Source organism: Pteropus vampyrus, unplaced genomic scaffold, assembly GCF_000151845.1.
Source record: "Pteropus vampyrus isolate Shadow unplaced genomic scaffold, Pvam_2.0 Scaffold271, whole genome shotgun sequence".
Taxonomy (NCBI): Eukaryota; Metazoa; Chordata; class Mammalia; order Chiroptera; family Pteropodidae; genus Pteropus; species Pteropus vampyrus.
The window spans coordinates 922,478-941,852 of NW_011889052.1; the positions used below are offsets into that span (position 1 = coordinate 922,478).

General features: G+C 38.7%; 1 protein-coding gene across 18 annotated transcripts in view; it reads right to left on the minus strand.

Moving 5' to 3' along the window:
- The window catches only part of LOC105302353 (microtubule-associated protein 4), a 153,678-nt gene that overhangs the window by 89,566 nt on the left and 44,737 nt on the right, over positions 1–19,375 (minus strand). For 17 of the 18 annotated variants that reach the window (XM_011375345.2, XM_023520535.1, XM_011375351.1 and 14 more), the window contains one exon: positions 14,629–14,870. In XM_011375345.2, coding sequence (XP_011373647.1) covers positions 14,629–14,851 — 223 coding nt within the window. In that variant the 5' untranslated portion in view covers positions 14,852–14,870. Of the gene's footprint in view, positions 1–14,628; positions 14,871–15,049; positions 15,071–19,375 lie in introns of those variants that run through there. The other variant, XM_023520537.1, reaches the window with a different exon arrangement.

A 19,375-nucleotide genomic window follows, 5' to 3' on the forward strand; every position in this document is an offset into this window, starting at 1 on the left:
ACTCTTTATCAGATGAGTTTTGCAAATATTTTCTCCCAGTCTATAACTTGTGTTTTCAATTTCTCAGCTGTGTCTTCTAAAGAGCAAAATTTTACATTTTAACGAAGTGTAATTTACCTTTTCTTTTATGCTTTCATGCTTTCGGTGAAGTGTCTAAGAAATCTTCACCTCACCCAAGGTCACAGGATTTTCTCCTGTGTTTTCTTTTAGAAGTTTCATAATTTTTAAATTGAGGGCTATGATACGTTTAGAGTTAAATTTTGCATATGGTGTAAAATATGGATCTAGATTCGTAATTCTGAATACAGGCACCTAACTGCTCCTTTATCATTTGTTGGAAAGGCTAGCCTTATTCCACTGACTTGACTCCGCACCTCTGTTGAAGACTGACTGACCCGAACGTAACGTGTGGATATAAGCCTGGACTCCTCTGTTCCGCTGACAAAAAGTCAGTCCCTTCTGCCAACAGTACACTGTCTCGATTGTTATATTTGTATAAAGTTGTGAGATGAGGTCGTGTGAGGCCTCCAAATTGGGTCTTTTCCAAATTGTTTTGGTTATTCTAATTGCTTTCCTTTTCCATATAAATTTTAGAACCAGCTGTTAATTTACTTTTTAAAAAATTCCTCATGAAATCTTGATTGCCATTGCTCTGACTACGTCGATCAACTGAGTGTGTATCGTTACCCTTCCTGAAAGGCCTTGACCGTACCTAACATTCCAGCAACCTGTGCAGCTTTCGAGTGTGCCTGCCATCTCAAGTTTCCTCGGAATCTCTCGCAAGAAGCTCACAGACAAGTGAAAATCTAGAATGGATGCTATGAAAATGTAAAATGCAAAGTTTTACTTCGGAAGGCAAGAAACCACACAGTCCAACTTTCTGGATCCCATAAATCCAGGGCAGAAATCGTTCACATAAATTCACTGAAAAGATCATTCATTCTGTTCTCTCAAATAGCAGAGGAACAACTAAGGGGAACAATCTAAAAGAACAAGGCAGACCAAAAAGAGAATATCAATTACCGGAAGAAGAAGGAGAAGAAGAGGGAAATAAAGGAATGAAAGAAAACAGACTTATTAAATTCCCACCATGCTCCATTCTAGGGCTTCACATGTTGTTTTGCTTATCCAGAGAGATGCAAAACATGCTCTATCCCATATTTTGGCCAAAATAAATAAATTCCCCTTTAGCCTCACACAGAAAGCTTACAAAATGCATTCCTTCTCACTCAAAAAAAAAAAAAAAAAATGCATATTTAAAAAAAATCTGCCTCATTTTAAAATACAGACAGCAAGAAAATAAAATGCAGATAACAGGGAAATGCAAATTACAAAGAAAAAAATGATACCATCTTTTGGCCATGAGAGTGATAAAATCTTTTTAAAATCTGATAAAAGCCAATGTGGGCAAAAGTATATAGATAGGAAAAGAGGTAATCTCATGCACCATTTGGGGAATATATATTAAAACCACCTTTTTAAGAGAGAATTTGGCAGTCTATCAAATTTTGAAATATCCATTTAATGCGACAATCCATTTTAGGTATTTCGTTGATGAAAAGACATAAAATTACACAAAAATGAATGTAAATAGCATGTTTATTACGGCATTGTTTAAAAAGTAACGAATGCCCATGAACAGCTTTTCACTAAACTGTGAAATAATACACAACTATTAAAAGAAATGAGGGTGGTCTTCAGGGTCTGATATGGAAAGATGCCAGGACATATTAAAAATAAATAAATAAAAGCAAATATGGCATAACAGCATTATAAAAACAACACACAATCAGAAAAAATATGAAAGAACATATACCAAACGCCACCGGTCACTGCTAAGGACTGGAGTGTGGGGAACCAGAGATGGGGATATAAAGGGAGACTTTCACAGACGAAATCCTGTTTTAATTAAGCGCATGAAAGAATTTAAGACTAGATAAGAGTCAACTGAGGCACACAGGTCAGTCTCAACATATATCGCAAACACTTAAAAAAAGCAGCAGAAGAAATTGCCTAAAAGCATAAATAAAGATCTGGAAATCAAGGAGGGTACCCTCCAGTGGACCAGAAATGATGAGAAATATCCAAGACAATGAAAGCAAACGGGACCACACCGGAGAAGCCACGGCCCAAAGCAAGCCCCTAGGAAAGCGGGGCTCCGAGGTACCCACCCTATGCTCAGGGACACAGCGGTGGTGGGGCTCTTACAAGCTGCCAGGCCGGTCCCCACCGACCCACGCCTTCCTCCCCTCGCTCCACAACCGTCAGCCTCGTGCCAGCCACCTCCAGACGGGAGCCAAGACTGAAGGCTCTGGCACGAGAGGAAGCCAGCTCCCTGGGTGACTGGCAGTGCCCAAGAGTGCAAAGCCCCACACCCCGCCTGGCAGTGCTGTCGCAGGTGGCAGTCGTGCATCACGGGCAACCTCGAATAAGACAGTGTCACCAGGTAACTGAGGAGAACTACCAAGGACAAGGACAAGGACATCACGTTCAAAGAAAATGTATATCACCCAGGGACACAATGTCGGATACGGTAAACAGGAGACTTTTAAAAAAGAAATATGTCAAAGAAAATATCACAAATCTGTGAAACTAGAGCAAGCTCTGAACAAAGTGACTTATCCAATGACTGAGTAATAAGTCTGTTTCCGGTTCGAGAGGTTTCAGCTCTCTGCTGTCATCAAACCTGAAAGACTTGCCATCTGATAGGACACTGCTGATAATTTTTAACAGGACTGAATTATGGAATTCTTAGCATGTGACTAAAAGAACTGAGGACACCACTGTGACAAAGCTTCTACTCCCGCACACAGCCGTGGGAACAAGGTTTCTTGGCTATTACATCCGTAAGAACAGAAATACAAATTGCTAAATGAAACCTGTTTCAGCCTAGTAAAAAACGTTATCCACAGATTCATGACCCAATCAAGAAAAATAATAGACCTCATCATCTCATTAATAGAAACGTTTCCAATTAAATTCAACTTTTATGGTTAGTAATAACTTATCAGAAATTATAGCATAGGTCAACTGTTTACTACTAGTAATTATATGCTAAATTCTTCTGGAGCAAGTTAATACTTAGAGCCTTATCGTTACAGAAACTTTTTAAATTAAAAATTAAGTTTCCATACATATTTAGTTACAAAACCACAACAACTTAAGGGAAAAAACTTTCGTGTGTAAAAATACACTACATTAGGAAAAATGTCTGTGAGAGACAGGACTGGAAATAAGAATTCAAGGAATCAAAAGATGGATTTACATTTCCAATGATAAAGAACAGCTTGCTCATGCATTTTTAAAATAAATGATGATGGGAATCAAAACGCTATATATTAAGCATTTGGACACATTTAAAAGAGTGATGTAACTATTATTTTTATGTGGCAAAGTAAAACATTCTAAAAACACACTTGCTTTTCAACTATTTAATCTTTTGCTAAAAAGAAAATTTTAGGTGTCCACTTCAAAATGTACAAAGGGTATGAAATCTTTCAGAATTCTCATATGGGTATGTGATTAAAGTTTCAAGATCTCTACACCAAAGCGGAAGTTACAAAGAACGGTTTATGTGTATTGACAGAAAAAATTTCTAAGATGTAAATAAAAATAGCGAGTTATAAAAAATAACATATGTGGTTCGATCTCGTTTGTATAAAACTAAGGGTAATGATTTCTGATCGTACGTTTGTAAATACAAAGAACATAACCTTAAAAGACCCCCTCCTCTTGAGAAATAAATAGGGTTAAGTGGGAGTCAAGGGAAATTTTCACTTATTTAAATAAAATAAAATGTTATTTTACACAAGATTTTTTAGAATGCTTTAAAATTTACAGAAGGATTGCAGTGCTAGTACAGAGATTCTCAGAGACCCATCCACTAAGAAAAAAACGGCTGGGCTAAGGTTCCAGAACAAAGGCAGGCTGATACACCACTATAAATTCATCACTTGGCCCAAATATCTGTCAACTCATTCTTCCACACTCTACAATGTCCGTGCTAAACCATCCTGTCCTCCTCACACCCCCGACCCCTTCCACCTCTGTTTCTCAGCATAGGACCTCACCTCCCCCAAAGAAAACATGGCCTCCTCTCGGAAGAGACCTCCTCCCCTTCTACTCCCCCACAAAGACCTACAGCACCTGCACGGATTCCCCGCCTCCACACCTGTGCTTGGCCCCCCTCCTTGTCCTTCCCAAGAGGCTTCTGCTTTCTCCCTGGAGTGAGAAACCAGGCATTACGTCACTCCTGTCAAATCCCACAGTTCTTCATTTCCTTTCCTTTGGCAGTTGACTGTCTTCCCTAATGAGCTGTCAACCCCTTGAGGTTTCAAGTTTTGAGTTCCATTTCTTCCTTCTCAGTGACAAGAGTATTCTCAATAAATACTGCTTAAAGAAGGAAAGAATGAAGGAATGGTTGGAATAAATGCTATATATGTGGGGTGGCAGAACGGGCCGTAAGGAGGGAGAGTGCACCAAGGAACTCCTAAGTTAACCTGAAATTTCTAAGAACAAAAAGTATCAGAGGCTGTGCCTTTAAAATACTTAATTTTCTAATTTTCTTCAGAGTGATGTTTTGTTTTTATAATCAGGGGAACAAAGCTATTACCAGAAGGTTTCAAACAAGATCAACACCAAGAGACCACGCGTCACATGCTACTTCTTTGTTTTCAGTAAAATGAATGACATGCAGCCTAACTGGGGTGCAGTAGGAATACCTCTGTGGTCTCACTGAGCTATTTCACACCATTTTCCGAGTAAGAAGTTTGACTGTTAGAAACAAATGTTCTGCCAACCCACTTGGAGTCGGTGCCTAAACGTGAGGGGAATCGGGTTTGGGGGAGAAAAACGTAGAGGACATCTGGGTTAGGATGGGAGTTTACAGATAGGATGTTCATTTCTTTGATATTTTTCTCCTGTGCAACTCTCGGAATTTCTCAGCTACAGAAAGAACCTGACGAATTAACCTCTTAAATGAGATCTCTGCTTTTCTTTCTTATTAAGGTACCATCGTTATAAACTGTTAACTGTTAGTACTATTTTTCTTTTCTAAAAGAAACTCAGTTAAGCAATATATTTTCAAATCAAAGTCCAACAACTATTTTTGCAAAAATGTCACACTAGTTTATGTATAGATAAAAAATTTCCCTAAATGTAATCAGTGAGACTATATTACAAGGGTTTAGGATTAGACACTGAGGTCTACCTAAATAAATAGCTACGTTTTAGTTTACAGACATAACTGTTAGTCTGCGCGTTAATATAACCGGAACCTGAACAAAATGAGTTCAGTTTAGTTTGCTAAAAAACAATGTCTATTCAGTTTAACGAACAATGACTGTCCACCCACCATGCTCCAAGAGCAGTGGCGTCGCCCTGGTTCCCCACAGGCCGTCAGACTGCATGACCTCACTTGATGTGCTTCTCCATGGTTCTCTCCTGTCACTTGTCTCAAGTGTCACTTTGACACCTCTGGCTTCTTACCACTGAGCAACTTGAGGTTGCTGGTAACTGTGCCTCTCTCTTTTTGCTAACTGTGTTATTCTGCATGGAATGTAAAAAATAAACAAAATACTATCTCTACTCTAGAGTGGGATAAGTGTGAGACAACAAATACCTTCAGAGAAGAAAGGCACTTACAGAGGGGAAGATGGAAAAAAAGAGGCTGAGGGGGAAGGGGCCTGAAGGAGGCAGAGACGAGTCAGGAAATGCTCTTCGAAGGTTACATCTAAACCCAGTCTTAAAAGGGCTGCCAATCGCCACCCTTAGCAAAAGCTTGAAATCTTGTCAACTTCCAGAGGTGTGTCTTTAGCCCAGACCTCTCCTTTGGACCCCAGAGCCGCGTCCCTTCCCACGTGGTACCTTCACCAGGATCAGGTAAGTCACACTCAACAGACTCCCAGCTGAATTTCTTATCTTCCCCTCAAATCTACTCCTTCTACAGTCTTCCCAATCTCAGATGATGGCAATTCCTTCCTTTTAGTTAGTTAGTTGCTCAAGCCAAAACCTTTGGAGCCTGATTCATCCCCGGCAATGTGAAAGTCTCGTGCCCTAGAAGGAGCAGTCTGGGTGGCACGGTATCAGTTAAAGTCAGATGGGCGTGGATTCGGGAGAGAAGAGAGGAAAAGAACTCGAGACAGGGGGTAGGTACATCTTTTTCAGAGAAGGAACAGAATAAAACGAAGTGGATGAGATGGACATGGGGCGGAGATGGGATTTTTTTTTTTTTAATGAAGGAAAAACTTATGGTACGTTTAATGCTGATGAATGACCCAGCTGATACTGCAAGAGACAGAAGAGGCAATGCCATCGGCGGTGACAGCGCAAACAGTTCGCCCATAACAAGCAGAGAAAGAGCAAAGGGCACCGGGGAAGGCGGGTGAGATGGGGAGGGAGGGGCGCTGGGCGGAAGTTCTCTTTGAGTCTGTTGAGTCTGTTCTGAAGGTCATCAGCTGAGACTATGAACAGGGGAGCAAGTACCGGAAGTTGTCTAGGAAAGTGGAAGACTTTACGAATTCACGTGAATGAGCAGCAGAGCCTCGAGTTCATGCTCTTTATGCAAATGAATAAGATTCTCATTTATATCTCCTGAACACACTATTTATATGTCTGATAATTCTGCTTCTTGAGTTAAATAAGTAAATATTTAGTTTTGAAAAACAGATCTACGAGACAGTAAATCAAGCAGAAAGTTATGCATTCACGAAGATGATACGGTTTCATAGGAAGGACACAGGTTTAAAATCAGAAGGTCTGGGTACAGGTTGTAGTTCTGTCACTATTCACTAAACGATCAAATGCAATTCCCTAGTGCTCTCTAAGCCTTTAATAGTCTCACCTGAAAAATGGGACAATATCTACCTTTCACGGTTATCATGAGGACTAAACGCAGTAATACTGGAGGGAGGACTGTGTCGATCATACAGTGTTAAGCAAACGTTAATAACTATTATCATTCTCATTGTTATTAACTGTAGACTGATCAACTATAGATTGGTTAATCTAGTGACCAACTATAGATTAACTGCAGACTGCTCAGTAAACTATAAAGTAACCTTGTGAGAACCTAAAATTAGTTTACTTTTGCTTTATACAAAAATCTAGCTTAAATGACATTACTAGACTAAGCGATAATTGTGAGACTACGACATAAGCAACTAACCAGAATAAAATAAAATAAATAAAAGAAAAACAAGGAGGTTAGAAGAAAATAAAAGACAAATTCTACCATATACACAACACCTAACGATCTAAAACTCTAAGTTCAGGAGAGATTAAAAACAACTCTAAACATGAAAATATTAGGTTTTAGTAAAGGAAAAAAGGCTTGTACACATCTCTGCAGATAAGACTCGTTTGGCTGTAGTCACTGGAACACTGCACGTTACTGGAGAAGTCCCAGTTCAAAAGATGCCATACTGCCTTCTTTCAGTGACTCATTTGCCCCAGAGGGACTCTCATGCATGACATGAACACTTTCTCAGCTAAACACACAGAGTACTGAAAACGACACGAGTTTAAAAACAAAACAAAACAAAACAAAACAAAAAAACTAATCACATGTGTGAGACATAAGAATATTCAAATTTATTAATATTTTAAATCTCTTCTTCCACAAGAGATTTCAGACTCCCGCCGCTGGCAAGTCCGCTTGGCAGAGAAGAGGAAGAGCAGGCCACTGAGAGGGCACGTGGGCTGTGAGGAAGGGCCACGGAGTCTGCTTTGGGCAAAATGGGGAGGATTCAGCATGGCCTCAATGCTAGGGCAAAAGTCGGGCCTGTGCCACCACTGCCCTCTGGTGGCCACTTAAGTAGGCTGCAGTCCGCAATAGAAGGCCCCAGCCAGCTGAACAAGGAGAAATATTACCCAGTTATCATCCTTTCTAGGACTGATGCAGTAGGCCCTTCCTCCTGGGTCAACGTTTCTCAACCTTGGACATGCAGCCAAGTCACCAGCAATGGCTTGTTAAAACACCGAGTGCTGAGCCACACCCCCAGAGCGTCTGATTCCCTGTGGGCCTAGGAATTGCATTTCGAACAAGTTCCCAGTTGACACTGCTGATCCAAGACCACACTTTGAGACCCACTGTCTTAGGTTAAAACATTCTACAGAAACAGGTTCCTGGCCTCAGAAACATGTTCCTGGCCTCAGAAACACGTTCCTGGCCTCAGAAACTTCCTGGAATGTTGGAGACAAAGTATTCTCTCGGTCTCACATCTAAGCACACAGAGTACAGAAAAAAATGTCGACAAATTTGCCAACTATTTATTTGTGTCTAAGGGTCAACAATGTGTTAGATGTTCATTCAAACATCTATGACCATGTCTTGAATGAGTCGCAGTATTACTGCTGTTATTCACATCTAAGAAAGAGCTTCTGTCTTTTGTCTCCCTGACCTAGAAAATAAGAGGCATATAAAGCTGATGATGAACAATTATTAGGAAGATAACGTTTACAAAGGACACGAAATCAAGTAGCAGTACATACGTTCTGAAAAAGTATTTTGCGAACTGTTTCCCAAAGTGACAGGCATTTCAGAAGTAGTCTGACGGCCGTTTTATTTCCACGTATTTGGCTATCTAAAGGCAATGCTAAGACGACATACTTGCAGAAGCAAAGCTAAACGGGGGTACATGGGAAAAGGTACACAGCACAGCCACAATAAAAGGCCTAAAAACAAAGCTGAATCCAGTAACGACAAGCATCCCTAGCACCCACACTGTGAACTGGAAATGCCCTTTCACTCTAAAACAAACAAAAAATAGAGCTTCCTGGAGAAGTCATTGTTTCCAGGTTCGGGGCAGGAATTGTACCTAGGGCAAAAAAGGCAACGTTTTCTACTTTGCGTTAAGCTTCATAAAGGCAGCCCTGCTTTCTTACGCCCTCATTTTTAAGTTGAGAGCAATCAGAGTGGGCGTCTGAGAATTAAGAGAAATAAAACCATTGTCTAAAGAGTTCTATTATGGGCACGACCCAATTAACTGCCCTTTCTATATCTAGATGCAGGAAGCTGGCTGATAAAGTTCCACTGGTTGGCCTACGTGAGCACGCTGTAAAATCTTATCGAAGAGCACCAGGGATGACTTACTGACTCTCATCCAAGAATGAAATCAAACTTAAACCTGGATGTCTAATAAACCATAAAAATAATGTTCTCCAGGCAAAACACATAACTTATCATTTTGGCAAACATCTATAAAAAATCAGACCCGTAGCAGAGAAGGCCCATTCACAGAGAACTCACTCGTGCTCAAGTTCTACAAGACCAAATAAAGAAGCTTCTCCCTTCTTCTTCCATGTCTCCCACCGGCTTCCTTCCTTCTCCCATTTATCCTTAGCCACGCCTTCCACAAACAAGGTGGTACGAAAAAAATCAGCAACTTTTACTTAAGCTAAATATTGTAATTATAAACTCTATATTATTCTTTTTGAACAAGTTAATAAATGCATGTGGACGAAATCCAATTGGTCCAAAGAGATATACAGTAAAAATAAGCCGCCCACCTACCCCACACCCCAGCCATCTAGTCCTTCTCCGAGCAACCACAGTTATCGATTTCTAGAGCAGCCTTCCTGAGTCCATAAACTCTTAATTACAGGCTATTCACATATTTTAAACTATTAGCAGGGAAAATTCGATAACTTTTTATGAGCAAAATCACGTCTGAAAAACTTTCCTCCTCTTGGGTCAAGTTAATAGTACACAGATCGAGTCACCAAGACCAAGCCCAAGAAAAGCCACCGTTGCCACCTGCCTAAACCGAGCCCGGTGGTGGAAAGCATGACGGCTAAAGGAAAGCAGAAAATGACAAGCAGCGAGCTTCTTCCACCTGCGACCGCTGAAGGTACATTAACCAGCGAGGGGAGAGCATCTCAGCCATGGCTCAAGTTACTAAAATATTCGCTCCTTACCATTTCCTTTATTCCCACTAAGTCCTCTTTATTTTTAAATGTCACTCCCATCCCATCAACAACAACAAAAAAGCCAGATCGACTACGAAATCATATCTTAAACTCACCAGAAAGCTGGGGTTTTAGGGGCACTAAGCAGTATGAAATCCAAAGAAAGACAATCCCCTCGAGGAGAGCGGGGACGTGAGCGCTGGCTCTCCTGTGTCAGATACGTGAGGAAGAGATGCTGGTGCCACCGATGCAGGTAAGAAAAATTCAACCAAACACTTCCGTGACTCGCTGAAGGCTAAGTGAAGGCCAGCGTGAGAATACGGGGTCCTGGGATCGACAGACACAAGGGGCGCTCACACCCACGTGCGGGTCTGTCTCCAAAGATGACCACCAGATAGACGCTCCCAAGAAAGACCGGAGGCGGGTCGGGAGACCAGGGAGAGTTGCCCTGTCCCCAGGGGACCGTGCTCCCTTTCGGGTGCTGGAGGAAGAGTCTCGACCCCAGTCAGCCCCAGGGCCCACGTGAAGACCCAGGGCAGCTGGGCAAGGAGGAATAAGGAAATGCCCTCTTCGCCTAGGGGAGGAGCAAGAAAAAGTCCCAGCCCAGGATTCCACACCAAGACCATGAGAAGACCCCATCACTGTACAAGGGAAAGACTCAAACCATGAGATGCACGCACACAGGACTGAGCTTAAACCAGGACTAAAACGCAAAAGTAAAAAAAAAAAAAACCCTGCCCTCTACCAGGCGGAACTCTTCTGAGAAGTGGGGGACAAGAGCCTGGAGACACATCTTTCTGAGGCGCAAGTGCAGAGAGGAGGGCAAAAGCTCAGAGTGGAGCAAGAGCACTGAGCAAAGCCTTCCAGCACCTCGGTCCCCAGTCTAACTATGAGGAAGGGAGGAACTTGGAACCTGCAGTGCACTGAAGACAATCACACAAACAATAAAACCCAACCCTAGCTCAGCGCCTGCCTACATCAACTCAACCCTTTATGTCGATGACCAAGTAATAATAAAGGTATTTCCAGGCATAGATACTTCTCGTCTCAGTGTCTACTGTTTCACATGTGAGGTCCAGCATTTACTCAAAAATTAAGAGACACAGAAACAAAATGCCAGGGGAGAAAGAAAGAAAAAAAACATTACCAAGACATAAAATGATGAGACTGAGAGACGACCCAGATGTTCAAATTACGAGACAGAGATTTAAAATAATTACGATTGATATGTTAATATCTACGGTGGAAAGACAGAAAGATGTATGAATAGATGAGGTGGAAATTAAAGAGTCAAAGAGAAATGCTAGAAATGAAGAAGAGAAGATATTAAAGATAAAGAATGTCACTGAGGGGTCTTCATTAGACTCAACACAGCCAGGGAAAAAATCAGGGAACCTGAAGGCGAGTTAAAAGTAAGTACATCAAATTAGACATAAAGAGAAGAAAAAGAGGGAGGAAAAAGAAAAAAAGAGCACCCAAGAACTGTGGGACAACATCCAAGAATCTAAGCAAAGAGATATTTTTAAAGATAACAGCCAAATAATTTCCAAACTTAATGAACCGCGTCAAAGCACAAGAGAGCTCCAAGCTCAGAGAACTCCGAGCGGGACAAATGCCAAAACGTGACCTAAACACAACGTATTCGAACTGCTGAAAACCAAAGATGGAGATAAAAACCTGAAGGCAGCCAGGAAGGAAAAAAAAAGGAATAAAGATCGAGATTATAACAGACTTCTTGTCAGAAACTATGCAAGTAGGAAGACTAATTTTCCTTTAAATTATTAGTGAAAGAAAAAAGTAACACAGAATATGACACCCAGCAAAAGTATCTTCTGAAAGTGAAGGTTCGCTTTTCAAATAAACCAAAGCTGAGATGATTGACTCTTAACCAGACCTGTGCTATAAGAGACATAAAAGGGGGTTTTCAGTCAGAAGGAGCACCGTGCGAGGTAGTAATGTGGGTCTATACAAAGAAATGAAGAGTGCCTAAAATGGTCAAAGTTAGAGTAAATGTAAAAGGCGTTTTTCCAAATTTTTATTCATTCTAAAAGATAATGACAATATGAATCAAAGAAAGTAACTACATAGGTTACTAACATTCGGTGTGTCAGACAACAATGCAAAAGATTAAAGAGGAACTGGACATTGTTTTGCATGGAATTTTACACCATACATAATATTACTGGAAGGCAGATTGGAAGAAATTAAAGGTGTACACTGTAAACTCTAGGTCAAAAGTGAAACAATTTTAAAGAGAAATATACATAAGCCAATATTAGACTTAAAAATAGAATCATAAAAAATATTCAATTAATCCAAAAGCAGACAGAAAAAAAAATAAAACCAGAATTAAGAACAGATGGAATAAAAAGCAACTAAAGTGACAGACTTAAATCCAACCATATCGATAACACATTAACTATAGTCTAAACACATCAATTAAAAGACAGTGGTCTTTAGATTGGATAAGAAAGCAAGACTCGTCCATATTTTGTATATAAAAAACTCCACTTTTAATAAATACTTAAAAGGAACTGTGCTGAGAGCAAAAGGAGACAGGTATGTCATGCAAACGGTCATCAGAAGGAAACTAGGGCAGCTCCTACTAATACACGACCAGGATTAGACTTCAGAACAAACAATATGAGGGTTAACTCATCAAGAAGACGTAACAATCTAAAAGGATATGCACATGACAACAGATCTCCAAAGTAACATTCAATAAAAACTGATGGAGCTGAAGGGAGAAAGACACAATCCTAAAAAATTACATGGAGACTTCAGCATCTCTCTCAGAAATCACTACAGCAAGAGATACACAGTCAGCAAAGATACAGAAAACAAACACTATTGACCAACAGACGTCACTGGCGTTGGTAAGAGTGTTTCACACACTAATGGTGTCATACACATCATTTCAAGCGCTCGCAGAACACTGACCATGACGGGCCAGACTCTGGACCATAAAACAAACCCTGACAAACTGAAATGAACTGGAATCTCAGGGGATGTCTTCTGACCACAACAGAATTAAACTAAAAATCAACTACAGGCGGACATCTGGAAAATCCCCAAATATTAAGAAATCGACATACTTCTAAATAACCCATGGGTCAAAGAGGAATTCACAAGGGAAATTAGAAAATACTTTGAACAGAATGAAAATAAAAAACCTAGCATATCAAAATCTATGGAACAGATCTAAAACCATGATTAGAGGGATATTTATAACATTAAAAGCTTATTTTAGGTGGTTGCCAGAGGTAGAAGTTGGGGAGTAGGGAAAATGGGTGAAGGTGATCAAAGGGTACAAACTTCCAGCTATAAAATAAGTGTCACGAGGGTGTAACGTACAGCGTGGTGACTATAGTTAATAATCCTGTATTGTATATTTGAAAGCTGCTAAGAGGGAAAGTTCTCATCACAAGGCAAAAACAGTTGGAATTGTGTAGTGATGCATCATTATTATCCAGACTTACTGGGGTGATCATTTCGCAATATATACAAATATCGAATCATTACGTCATACAGCTGAATCTAATGTTGTATGTCAATTATATCAATTTTAAAAGTGTTTAATTTAGAAAAGAAACGTTTCAAATCAATGATCTAAGCTACCAATTTAAAAAAACAGAAAAAGAAAAATTCAACTGAAAGTAAGCAAAAGGAAATATTAAAGATATGAGCAGAAATTAAAAATAGAAAAATAGGGAAAAAAGTATGAAACCAAAAGCTGGATCTTTTAGAAAATCAGTAATTGACAAACTCTATCCAGACTCATCAAAAAAAAAAAAGAGGACACAGATTACCAACATAATGAATGAAAGAGAGGATTCATGACAACAGATCCTATAGACATTAAAATAACAAGGTGATAAATACAGTTTTATTTCCATTAATTTGACAATTTAGAGGAAGCAGACCAATTCCTTGAAAGATACAAACTACCAAAGCTCACTTGAGAAGAAAGAGACAATCCGAATAGTTCTGACATCCCTTAATGAAATTGATTTGAATTCCTTGTTAAAAACCTGACAAAGAAATCTCTGGGCCCAGAATGGTTCACTGACAAAGTCTCTCAAATAAACATTGAAGAAAAAACATCAATTCTACACAATTTCTATTCTAGAAAACCTCTCAGCTCATTTTATGATGTCAGCATGACCTCAATTCTAAAACTGGACAAAATCATCACAAGAAAACAATAGACAAATATCCCACATGAACACAGATGCAGAAATCCTCCTATATTAACAAAGCGGAACCAGCAACATGTAAAAGCAGCAAATCTCTTTTAAAGGCTTTAATCATGTTTTAATCCTGACCTGGGATTATTTTCAAAGACAAATGGCATCTGATTCCATTCTAAATTAAGTCTTGATCTAAATGTAGAATTTTATGTATCTAACTTTCCAAACCTACTTTCAAAGAAAAGACACAGCAAACAATTTAATTTAGGAAATTCATAAGCAGATCATACAGAAGTTGAGACATTACAGAAGAAATTTTAGAATTAAAAGTAATCCACAGCTTCTTCATAAACACACACTCTACTAAAGGGTAATGTTAACCTACGTCCTTGGTTTTGAATAAAGAAATTCAGATAAAGAGAAAGTTACTAGCCTCAGTTCAGTTTCCTCAAGGTTTCCAAGATTACAACCCAAAGCATGATCCCCAATCTATTTTCTGAACCTGTATATCCCGTTTGGGTTAGTTACTTACCTTCAACCTGGCTAGTATCTGGGCATGGTTTCTTCTTTGCCTCCAAATTCCCGGTTTTCTCATCAACATCCAGAAGAGGAATGTAGTCTGTTTTTCCGACAGTTTCTCCCACGACGTCATCATAGGCCTCTGCCTCCAGCGTGGCCATAAAGTCCCGTTTAATCTCAGCCTCAATTTCTGGAGGTGGCTCTGTTAACGCATCTGCAAGACTGAGGTCGGCCATTCTGCACCACTGTAACTGCCTGGGGAAGGGGAAAATGTCCTATGATGAGTACCATACAGGGAAAAACACTCCTAGAAACTTCTGTCGGTTGTTTTGAAAGCAAAAAAAGAAAAATTAAAATTTAAAAATTTAGAGCTAGAAAAGACTCCCTTCATTTTACAGATTAGAAAATTAAAGCTCAGTAACAAACAGTCTTACCGAAAGTAAACACTTTATTCTCACATCTCTGGGAGGTGAACTGAACATGTGCTGTTATGTCCCTTTCATTAGTAAGAAAAAGGAAGTATAAAAAAAAGTCAATTTATCTAAGGTTATACAGTCAATAAGACTCAAATCAGGTCTTTTGATTTCAAGTCTTATAACCCTTTCAACTATTCCATATATCTCCATTTCCAAATCATGTCCCAAAATGATTCCTAAGAACAATAAATAAGGTCAGATTAGATTAGATTTCCATTTTTAAATAAAATGGCTTTATTATTATCAGACAGATGAAGTCACCTTTCTTGACCAAAGATTGTGAGTATGGGCCTCATCTTGGGTTAAGTACAGCTTCTTCACAGATCACTGTGGTTAACTATGTCAACCAAACTACACTTAGCCCTGCTGGCACAAAAAACACAGACATGTTTCCTGAGTTAGCTAGGGGAGGCAGTTCCTCTCTGTGGTCACGGACATTATCATCTTTAGAGAACAACCAGGTTCTCGATTTTCAAACATAACCTGAAATTAAGAATGATAATCTAGCATAGGCAAAATTGTAGGTGAATAGCCAAAAAATACAGAAAAATGTAGTAAATAGTACCAAAGGGCCTGCAATAAGTAGAGCTCCCAGTCCATACACAGCTCAGTAGGAAAAAAAAGGAGGCAGAGTAGCAGCTCTGCTTTCAAAGTCTTTTGTAACAGAGTCTCTAAGAGACTCATACGGACATATGAGCACAATCGGGTAAATGTAAATCAATTAGAAATCAATTAGTGTAATGGCTGCTGCTTATTCGCACCAACACCCACCGCCACAGGGTCAGACCCAAGACTGGAGTTTGGCCAATCAGAAGATAAGAAGAGAACGCCTGGAAAAGGACCATTTCATGACTATATTCAGGAAGGAAGGCCACACGCGCGGTTCAGCTGCCCCGGCTGACTTCTTTCTCAAGTCCAAGTGAGCAACCTTCCGACCTTTCTTTTGCCTAGTCAATCTATTTCTGTTGCTTGCAAACAAAGATTCTCAACTAATACATATAGTCTTTCTCCAACCGAAAATTTGAAAAGCCAAATGTACTATGATTCAAGCCACTTAATGGTCAAGCTCATCTTTCAAACTCTCTTTCACTGTCTACCTCTCTCCAACAAATTTACTAAGAAAAAAGAAACACACAGTAAGAAATACAGTCCTTCTATCTTCGTCTTTGTCATACTCTCTCCTTCTCTCACTTTTCCTATCCTGCACTACAAATATGAAAGTCATGGGCCTTTTTAATCATTATTTCTTCTTAATTTCCCCCACGGACCAAGCTGTGCGGCTACCACGATTACAGAATATACGCAAAGCAAATACATCTAGAACTTCGAAAAATCAAAAGCCATCCCATCCCCAGTTCTCAAGTCCAACACCGAAAGGCTTTGATGTAACAGAGTGGTAGCACAGAGGCTTAAGGCAAGTCGATACAAAAAACCAGACCAGAATAGATTTTAAGCTCAGTTCTACTACAAAGTACAGAGGGGATAAGCCCAGGAACAAGACCTTCTAGGCAAGTGTCCAGAAGAAAAAATAATAACAACATCTGTCCAGCACAAGGAATGTTGGGCGGGACGGGTAACATCTATACAAGGGTTCGGTGAAAACATTCACTACATATTCTTTATATTACATAGTTACAAGTTAAAACAAAGTACTAAGATTTGGAAAGATAATAAATATTGAATTTGTATAGAGCTCTAAATAAAATCTTTCCAAAAATTTTAATGATAAATTTGAGCCGGCTTCCACGTGCCTAACTTTTTTATACGAGGTTTCCTATTTTAACGCCTACCGTAATTCCTGATCAAGATTTTTAAACAATGATCTTTTCAAATGCTAGGTGGACCCATCATATAAAAGGTCCCATCATACAGTAGAAAAAGCTTTTTCTTCGATTCTTTTCCTTAAAACAAATGCTTAAATTTCTCATGATTATGCTAATAAGTTCCTAAATCATATCTTTCTTATCTACTATTTCAAAATAATGAAATCTGATTCAAGCATGCATAGATGTTACACTACTAATTTTAATAAAATGTGACTTCTAAAGAAGTAAGAAGGGCTAAGTATCACTAGTGATTCACTTATAACTTGACTTTTTGAAGCCATAAATGATGTCACTGAAGTCCCAGTAATTCGATTAAATTCACTTCTGTCTTTAAAATGTCAATTAAGGAAAGGCATTTTTTAAAGTCAATAATTATCTTTCAATGAACATATCAAGAATCATTTCTGCATAAACTTTGGATTCTCTTTTTAAATTCGTAAACTATTAAAATTTTGCTCTGGACAGCCAATGCACTTCAGTTTCAAACAACAGAGAAGTATTCTAATCCCACTGTGTCACATGCAAAGTTGAAAGCGAAAGGATTAGAGTGGCTCTGATTTAATGGGATTTAGCATTTTGATAACATCATTTAATGTACAGTCTAGATCCAGCACAACTTTTATATGTGAGCTTCCCATAAATAAAAGGATTACTTAAATCTCAGGTTTTTGAGCATGAAACTCTTTGATGCTAAAGTCTACACCTTCTTGTCATAGTAACCATCACATGACCATCAATAATACACAAACTTAAGCAATGTGTCTGTGAATACCTTATTCATTTATCACTTTAAATATTTTATCCTCAATATTTTGTTTAAAAACTAAACACCATTTCAAAAAGGGTTTAGATTTATCAATTTGTAAACAAAAATTTTTATTAACTAATGTTGTCTATAATGTGAGTTTGTGAAATGTGCATGCTATGCTGTACACTTGAAACAAATATAATATTGAATGTCAAAAATAATTTAAAATTTTTTCATGCGTATACTAATAGCATTATTCAGGGTAGGATCTTTTCTATTTTGCTTCATTAGTCTCAAAGTGCAAGTTCCACATAAACTGAAACAATAATTAATTCTATAATTGTGTGAAGCATTTTGGTTTTAGGTATAATAGCAAGATCTTATAACTAGTTTCTTGAACTTGATCACAAACTGATATAATCAATGCCATAAAAGAATTTTGTTTCTTGTTTTGAAACTGTAGAAAACTTAGAAAAGGCAGAATTGCTTACTTCAGTTGTGTCTTTTGCAGTGAGGTTCAGGCATGGTTTATCTGTCACTTGTTTTATTTGAAATTCTGTCATACCAATTAAGACATTTAGGCAAAGAAAACTGAAAATTATCAGGACATGAATCCAATTATGAGAAAACCCTCTTTATACTCTCTCGTTAAAAACTTAAACATTTTAAAAAGAGATATTTAAAAAACTAATATTGGATATAAAATAAAAATATTCAATTAATCCAAAAGCAGAGAAAAAAACTAGAATAAAGAACAGATAGAGCAAACAGCAACTAACAAGATAATAGATTTAAATTCAACTGCATCAATAATCATATTAAATATAAATAGTCCAAATTCACCAGTGAAAAGACAGATCCTTCAGACTGGATACAAGAAATAAGACCTCACCTATGTAAAGTCTACAAGAAACACACTTTTATTCAATATAAAAAAAGAAATGGCGAGAATGTCGAGAAATCAGAACCCTCATATACCACCGGTAAGAAGAAAAAATGGTACAGCCACTAAGGTAAACAAAACAGGATGGCAGTTCCTCAAAAAATTAAAAATGGAAATATTGTATGCTCCAGAAATTCTGCTTCTGCGTGTATATTTAATAAAATCGAAAGAAGGGTCTCAAAGAGATATTTGGACATCCATGTTCAGAGCATCATTACTCACAATAGCTAACATGTAAAAGCAATCCGTTGTCCACGGACAGATGAATGGATGAACAAAACGTGGTACGTCCACAGAATGGAATGTTATTCAGCCTTAAAAAGAAAGGAAATCCTGACGCAAGCTACAACATGTATGAACCCTGAGAACATAATATTAAGTGAAATAAGCCAGTCACGAAATGACACATGTTGTATGATTCCACTGACATGAGGTATTTAGGATAGTCAGACTCGGAGACAGGAAGCAGAATGGGAGTTGCCAGGGACTGGGGGAGGCAATGGGTAATGGGGACAGTTTCAGGTTTGCACAGCAAAAAGGGTTCTTCAGATGTACTTAACTAATGCCACTGAACTTTACACTGAAAAATGGTTAAGACAAAAGGAAAGGGAGGTTGAAAGGACAAGGACAGAGAAAGACATACCACGCAAACACTAATCAAAAGGAAGCTGGGGTGGCTACGCGAATATACAACAAATCAGGCTTCAGAACAAGCAATATCACCAGGAATAAAGAGGGACGTAACATAATGATAAAGGAGTCAATTC